General features: G+C 58.3%; 1 protein-coding gene across 1 annotated transcript in view; it reads left to right on the top strand.

Annotated features, from left to right (window-relative positions):
• Positions 1 to 7,883, top strand: part of ETFB (electron transfer flavoprotein subunit beta) — a 14,353-nt gene extending 6,470 nt beyond the window's left edge. Inside the window, exons 2-6 of the mRNA XM_007957588.2 lie at positions 1,995 to 2,153; positions 2,243 to 2,401; positions 4,901 to 4,963; positions 6,602 to 6,760; positions 7,713 to 7,883. Of these exons, the coding sequence (XP_007955779.1) occupies positions 1,995 to 2,153; positions 2,243 to 2,401; positions 4,901 to 4,963; positions 6,602 to 6,760; positions 7,713 to 7,883 (711 nt within the window). The remainder of the gene's footprint in view (positions 1 to 1,994; positions 2,154 to 2,242; positions 2,402 to 4,900; positions 4,964 to 6,601; positions 6,761 to 7,712) is intronic.

Here is a 7,883-nt window from a genome sequence, read left to right as displayed (position 1 = left end):
TCTATGCACCTTATTAGCATGGTCCCACCCCCACAAGGGTTCCATGTCCCTTATTTGCACTATTAGCAGGCTGTCCGATCCCCTTGGTGGATCCCCAATACCTTATTTGCACCGTCCCATCCAGTCATGGTGTGGGAGTCACAAAAACTGGCTAGAAGGGCCACGTTAGGGAATGTTCCCACCTTTTGGCGTTGTGACAAGCGCTGCTGTGAATGTTGGTGTGCAGGTAGCGGTAGCGGTAACTCCAATGAGGAAGCCCTCGTTCATTCATTCCTACATTCGACAAGTACTCGTGCACCTACTGTGTGCCAGGCACTGATCTGGGTGCTGAGGGTACGATAGTGAACAAGACAGACAACATTGCCATCTAGTGGGGAGATAAACATCTAGATGAGTGGTGAGCACAGGAGCGTGGTGTGTGTAGACCTTCTCCTCGCTATGGTCTGTCTTATGGCCCAACGTTTAGCTTTTACAACAGCGGTGAAAGAGCTGTCCGACTTTTTTGCACATGAATGACGTAGATCCGGCAGTGACCAACCCCGAGGTGTGAAGCCAGGTGGCTGGCTGTGGTGGTCAAGGTCAAGGTCACGTGGCAGCTTGGCGGGACCATGCTTGTCAGTGGTTTGGCAGGTAGGGAATGATGTTGTCACACACACACACACACACACCCGTTTTGCGAGCAGACGTGGTCATCCTCCCTTTTCGCATAACGTCGATTTCCGCATAACGACCTCGCCTTTGGAACCTCACCATGTCCGTGAGGAGAGGGTGGGGTGCGTCAGGGTGGCCGGTGCTATGGGAAGAATTAAACGGGACGAGGAGGGTTAGCAGCGATGCATTTTAAATAGAGTGCCCTAGCTCGTGCTGCCGTCAAAAGAAAACACGCCAAGTGAGTGGCTTGGAACAGCAGACACTTCTTTTCTGACAGTTCAGGGGCCGGAAGTCCGAGTTCCGGGGGAGGTCCTTGATCTATTTCCGCTTCCGCACTGTTGCCGGCTGCTGCCCTACGCGTCTCACCCGTCGGCGTTCTCTTGGACTCTGTCTGCTGTTCAAACATAGATACCCAGGCTTTCTTCCGAGCCTGTTAGTCCGGAAGCTCCCCTGGCACCCGTCCACTGTGGACGACCCTGCTGGTATCTGAGATCCCGGCGGCATAGCTGGCCCCGGCATTACAGGACACGCCAGCCACCAGTGTGACACGCTGGAGGCACGCAGTGGGTGCTTAGGGAAGGGGTGAGTGGGGTTGCTTGCCTCCCGCCTTGCCCGTTCGCAGACAGAAGCCTTCTGGGCTAGTGGTCGTTAAACAAGGTGACCACACTGATGGGTCCTGAAATCAACGTGGAGGGCCAGCCTCTTCCCCAAGCCCTCCTGGGAACATGTCAGCGTGTCCTGTATAATATAAGGGCAAGTATTCTAAACTGCGCCTCGTATTGAAGTGGTGGTTTTATTTAATTGTAAATACTTGGCACGTGCCTACGATATCCCACCCGCCTGTCCGTCGTGCTGTGATGGCGGGTGTGTGGCTGTGATTCTGGAAGCTACGCCAGGCGTATCCCAACCACCAGCAGGCCGCCCGTGGCGGTCAGGTTTCAACGGAGCTTCCAGATTAAGAGAGACGCGCGAGAAAAGGCTGACGATCAGCTGGAAATCCCGTGGGGTCCAGACTGTTATCTGAGGCCTCCGCTTGCTTGCTTCGGACGTGTCGTCAGGAGGGACCGGATCGTGTCTGGTGAAGCCGAGCGGCCGGGAAAGGAGGGGAGCCCTCAGTGCCAGGCATTGATTGGCGCGAGGCCCGCGAAGGTGGCGCTGTTTTCCTTCTGTTGTACAAGGTCGCCATGACGACAGAGCGGCAGAGGCGGGGCGCGTTCTGGCCCGGCCCCGCCCAGGAGGGGCGGGTGGGCGTGGCCACCGGGCCCGTGGGCGGGGCCCCGCGTCCGCGGAGCCCCTGCTGACCCCCTGCCTCTCTGCTCTCGGGGCTCCTGGCTCCTCCGCAGGTCCGGGTGAAGCCGGACAAGACGGGCGTGGTGACGGACGGCGTGAAGCACTCCATGAACCCGTTCTGCGAGATCGCCGTGGAGGAGGCCGTGCGGCTCAAGGAGAAGAAGCTGGTGAAGGAAGTCATCGCAGTCAGCTGCGGGCCCGCGCAGTGCCAGGTGCTGGGGGCCCCGCCGTGGCCGGGCGGTGGGGTCCTGGGCGCCCCCTGCGCGTGGAAGCGGAATCGAGCCCCGTCTCCCCTGGGCAGGAGACCATCCGCACTGCCCTGGCCATGGGCGCTGACCGGGGCATCCACGTGGAGGTGCCGGCCGCGGAGGCCGATCGCCTGGGTCCCCTGCAGGTGGCCCGGGTCCTGGCCAAGCTGGCAGAGAAAGAGGAGGTGAGCCTGGTGCTGCTGGGCAAGCAGGTAGGTGTGCCCCGCCCCCACCTGCCCGTAGGGCCCTGCGTGGGGGGCTGGGGCTGGAGGCGGCCCCGACCAAGGGCGGTCACACCTCCAGGCTGCCGGCTTGGCATCGTCAGGGTTGAGCCGGGGCATGCAGTCAGCTCCGAGTTTCAGACCCCTTGAGGGGCTACTGGGTGAGACTGAAGAGCCTGGGGCAGTGGGCCGTGTGGACAAGGACAAGGGGAGCCGGGGCTGTGGGGACAGAGAGGCCGAGGGAGGGAGGAGGGTGCCGGAGGTGGACCTGGTAGTGCCAAGATGGGAAACCAGCCTGTGGTTTAGGAGAAGGCGCTGCCACATGGCTGGTGTGATGAGCCTGCCGGGACGTCTAGAAAAACACTGGTGTGGGGCCGAGAGAGGCCGGGGTTTGTCGGAGACCTGAGACTTTAGGGGTGCTGGGGAGTCATGAAGGAGCCCTGGGGTTGCAGGGGTTTAGTGCCAGGCTGCACACCAAAGGTCAGCAGTTTGAACCCACCAGTAGCTCCACGTGAGGAAGATGAGACAGTCTGCTTCCTTGAAGATTGACAGCCTTGGAGACCCTGTGGGGCAGTTCCACTCTGTCCTCTAGGGGCGCTGTGGGTCAGAATGGACTCCAGGGCAGTGGGTGTGGTTTGGGCTTTGCTTCTGTGAAGATTGACAGCCTTGGAAACCCTGTGGGCAGTTCCACTCTGTCCTCTAGGGGCGCTGTGGGTCGGAATAGACTTCACTGCAGTGCAGTGGGTTTTGGTTTGGTTTGGGGTACTGTGAAGGGTTGTCAACAGGGGAGGAATGGTACCAGCTCTGGGGCCTTGAGGGATGGACTGGGAGGAGACTGGAGGCTGGGAGTTTGAGAAGGAACTTCAAAGCAGAGGGAGGGAGGCATGGGACCTTGTTCCAGGGGTAGCCTCCTCACCCACCTCCCCATTTGAGGGCAAACCTTGTGACCCCACCCAGGGGAGTGGCGGAGGAGCGTCACCAGCAAAGCCCCGGGCAGAGGGGTGCATGATGGGGAGCTTGAGGGGCGGGGAGTCAGGGACAGAGGCTAAGGAAGAAGGCCAGAGACTGCGGGGTGACGCGGGTGCAGAGATAAGGCAGGCCACAGGAGGCGTAGAGGCAAAGCTGGGGCCCCAGGGGAGAGGGGAGAAGTCCGGGGGCAGGCTCAGTCCCAGGGACCAGGAGGAGGCTGGCGGGTCGGGGTTGGCCGTTGGGGGTCTTGCCCAGCAGTGTGGAGGACACTCTGAAGGTCTGACTGTAGCAAACAGATAACGAGTAGCCGTGGAGTCAGGATGTGGATCAGTAAACTGAGGCACGGGGCCTCACTAGAGAACGGGCCATAAGGCAGGTTGGGGTTGTGTGATTCCTGAGGAGCAGGCGGTTTGCACTCGAGTACTAACCAGAAGGTTGGCGGTTCAAACCCACCCGGCAGGGCTGTGGAAGAAGGCCTGCCAGTCCACTTCCATGACAGTTACAGCCCAGAAACCCTGCGGGGCGGTTCCCCTCCGTCCCACGCGGGTTGCAGTTGACTTGTTGGCGGCAGGGTTGGGGGGAAGCTGGGGGAGCCCATGGCTCACGCTCGCTCCCCAGGATCGGGATGTTGGCCGCCTGGTGCATGGAAGCCCCCGCCTTTGCTGGTGGATCTCAGACCTAGAAACCCTGCCTGTCCTGGCGGTTAGGGGCAGTTCCTGCGGCCACGCCTCTGGCTGAGGGAGAAGCTGCGTGAACCCATCAGGACGCTCTTTGTCGCAGGTAGCGGGATCACAGCTCAAACGGGCTTATGCCACAGAGTGAACTATGAGCTCACGGAAGAGCAGCGTCAGGGCCCAGCGTGATCCAGGGCCGCATGGAGCCCCAGGCTCCACTCCTCTGCATCGGCCTCACTCTCTTGTATTTCCAGGCTCACATCCCACTTGCCTGGCCATCCCCATGGGAAGAACATAGCCTATTCCCCAAGAGCTCCAGCCAAACTCCCAGGGCTGACTCTTCATTGGTCCAGCTTGAGTCACATGCCCCTCCCTGAACCAATCACTGTGGTTAGGGTGGGGAGAGGAGGTGGGACAGAATGCTCTCATTGGCCCAGGTCCTGTCCATCTACCTCCCCAGAGAGCTCCACTCATGGGAAGCTTCTGTGAATACTTACACAGTGGACAGAGATGGGGTACTGGGGCTGCTGCGAGGGCCCCTCACCTGCCACTGGCCAAGTGGCCAAGTGAGGGGTCGTTCTAGACCAGGAGTTGGCAAACTGTGGCCCACGCCCACCGACTTTTTATAAACGAAGTTTTATTGGAACAGCCATCCCTGTTTCTTTACATATGATCTGTGGCTGCCTTCCAGCTATCAGCAGAGCTGAGTGGTGGTGGAGACCAAGTGACCTTCACGGCCTGACGTCCTCACTGTCTTGTCATAGAATAAGTTTGCCGACCCCAGTTCTAGACGGATGCCTGAAGGATGTGTGTGACGCTGCTTCACGGTCTCCTCTTTGCCATGCAGGCCATCGACGATGACTGTAACCAGACGGGGCAGATGACGGCTGGACTGCTGGATTGGCCCCAGGTGAGACCTGCTCCAGGCAGAAGTAGCCTCTTTCCCAAGAGCCTCAGCAAAGCTGCCAGCCCTGGCTCTTCATTGGTCCATTTTGAGTCATAGGCCCACCCTTGAACCAACCACTGTGGGGGGCGGTTACTCTGCCAGCAAGTCCCCTGCCAGACAGTGCTCAGCCGTCTCACTCCAGGGGCCGGGAAGCCCACCATGCGGCCTCCTGCCAGTCTCTGTTTCTGCCGCCTCTGCTCCCACATTTCCCCAGCGCTGCTCCTTGTCTCCCGCCTGCAGTGTTACAGCTCTCGCGCTCTCTCTGTCTGTCTCCTGGGTCTAGGAGGTTCTCAGCGCAGGGACCCTGGGTCCAAAGAACACATTCTACTCCTGTCTCTTCTTCTTGGTGACAGTAACACCCCTACCCCTGTCTCTGGCAGGGCTCATTTTAAGCCTAGTGGGATAGTAAACTGACCGATGCCCTCACTGGGGTTCCAGACATCTTACTTGTATGGCCTACCCTACAAGGGTGCCACAGACCTTACATACACTATTAGCAAGCTGCCCAGTCCCCTTGGTGGGCTACAAGCATGGCCCCCTGCGACCAATTGGTGACAGTTACCAAGAGCGTGTGTGGCTAGAGGGGCCACAGGAAGTCATTCAGTGCACCGTGGCTTTGTTCTACTTCTCTTCTTGTCTGTTCCAGCCAAGAGGACCCGACTCATAGCTGCTACTCCTTGGGTTTCCAAGGCAGTCTCACTAGTGAAGTAGATTGCCCAACCTTCCTTCCGAGGAGTGGCTGGTGAGTTTGAACCACCAGCCTCCTGGTTAGCAGTCAGTGCCTTAGGGACTACTCCACCAGAGCTCCCATTAAGCGACAAGAGTAACATTTTTCACACATGTCAAAGTGCCCTTTCACTGCCTTCTGATTGGTCCGTTTCCAGTGCTCTGATTGGCTCATTTCCGGTGCTCCGATTGGCTTGTTTCCAGCGCTGTGATTGGTCCATTTGCAGGGCTTGGGTTTCCCTGCCCCCACACCTTCTCAGCTTTGCTTTGGAGTCTTTGTTGACCTTTGGTCTTGACACCTCGTGTTTTTAACTGGAGGTCCCTGGGTCACCTAGAGGGACCTCCCATTTAACACTCACTCAGGCATTCCGCATGGACCATGAATGACTTCCCTGTGCCTGAAGGAGCTCTGGCAGTGCAGTGGTTAAGTTCTCAGCTGCTAACTGGAAGGTCAGCAGTTCCAACCCCCCCGCTGCTCTGGGGGAGGAAAGATGAGACAGTCTGCTTCTATAAAGATGACAACTTTAGAAACCATGTGGGCAGTTCACTCTGTCCTCTAGGGGCGCTGTGAGTCAGAATCAATAGCAATGGATTTGGTTTTGGTTTTAAGGCGCCCTGGTGGCAGAGTGGTTAAGTGCTTGGCTGCTAACTGAAAGGTCAGCAGTTCAAACCCACTGAGCGGCTCTTGGGAGAAAGACCTGGCAATTTGCTCCTGTAAAGATGACGGCCTAGGAAACCCTATGGAGCTGTTCTGCCCTGTCCCGTAGGGTCGCCGTGAGTCGGAACCACCTCCACGGTGCCACCAACAGCAGCAGCCTCTCTGTACCTGCCTTGAATTGATGGCACCCACTGTCCCCCTACACTGTCCCTCCCCAGGGCACCTTCGCCTCCCAGTTGACGCTGGAAGGGGACAAGGTGAAAGTGGAGCGGGAGATTGACGGTGGCCTGGAGACCGTGCGCCTCAAGCTGCCTGCCGTGGTGACCGCTGACCTGCGGCTCAATGAGCCCCGCTACGCCACGCTGCCCAACATCATGGTGAGCGCTCGGCGGGACGGGGTGCTCAGGGCCTGGGATGGTGAGGACATCACAGGCCCGGTGCGTCCCTGGTCAGATGGGAGAACAGGTTCAAGGGACGTCTCATCCAAAGGAAGGGTGACCTGGTCATGGTGGCTGACAGGGCTTCCAGGGTCATCTCCACCAGGAAGGAGAGTTCACGGGGACTGTTTGGCTAACAGAAAGTGATCATGGGAAGTCTTAGCCAACAGAAACGGTTCCCCTTGTCATTTTAGCCATTGGGAGGAGTTCGTTGGATACCGTTGGCCAAATAAGAAGAATTCGTTAGGTCATCTTAGTTCATTAGGGAGGGCTCCCCTCCTCTGCTAATCTTTGCCTACAGGAAGGCATCATTAGGCCCTCTTGGCTAACTAGGAAGAGTTCATGGGAGCTCTGGGCTAACAGGAGGAATTTCACTGACCATCATGGCTAGTAAGATGGAGTCATTGGGCCATCTCAGCCAATAGAGAGGGCTCACTGGATCTTCTCCGCGAGGGGGGGGTGATTGTTTGGTCTTCTCCGCGAGGGGGGGGTGATTGGTGGTTCTTTTCTGCTCATGGGGGTTGTTTGGTGTCGTCATCACCAGTAGTAGGGTTTTTTAGTGGTTCTTATCCACTAGTGGGGCTTTGGTGGATCACATCAGCTAAAAGTCCATTGAGGCATTACTGCCAAAAGGATGGGTTTACCAGTCCTTTCCAACCAGTCAGGAGCTAACTAGGCATTTGACCGAAGGAGGAGTTTGATAATGGGAGGGCTCTGCAGGCCATCGCAGCCGCACCCGGCGTGTCCGGGACAGTGGGCAGGTCCACAGAGATTCAGCCAGTGGGAATGGTTCTGTGGACGCGGCACTCATGGGAAGGAGGCAGCAGGTGTTCTGGACAGTGGGCGGGATGGGGGCTTGAGTAGCCCGTGAACTGTGGCCTCTCACATGCAGAAAGCCAAGAAGAAGAAGGTTGAGGTGATCAAGGCCGGGGACCTGGGCGTGGACCTGACCTCCAAGCTCTCTGTGATCAGCGTGGAGGACCCGCCCCAGCGCTCAGCCGGCGTCAAGGTGGAGACCACGGAGGACCTGGTGGCCAAGCTGAAGGAGCTTGGGCAGATTTGA

Source organism: Orycteropus afer, unplaced genomic scaffold (assembly GCF_000298275.1).
Source record: "Orycteropus afer afer isolate SDZICR_OR568_19922 unplaced genomic scaffold, OryAfe1.0 scaffold00765, whole genome shotgun sequence".
Taxonomy (NCBI): Eukaryota; Metazoa; Chordata; class Mammalia; order Tubulidentata; family Orycteropodidae; genus Orycteropus; species Orycteropus afer.
This window is presented reverse-complemented; position numbering and strand designations above follow the sequence as displayed.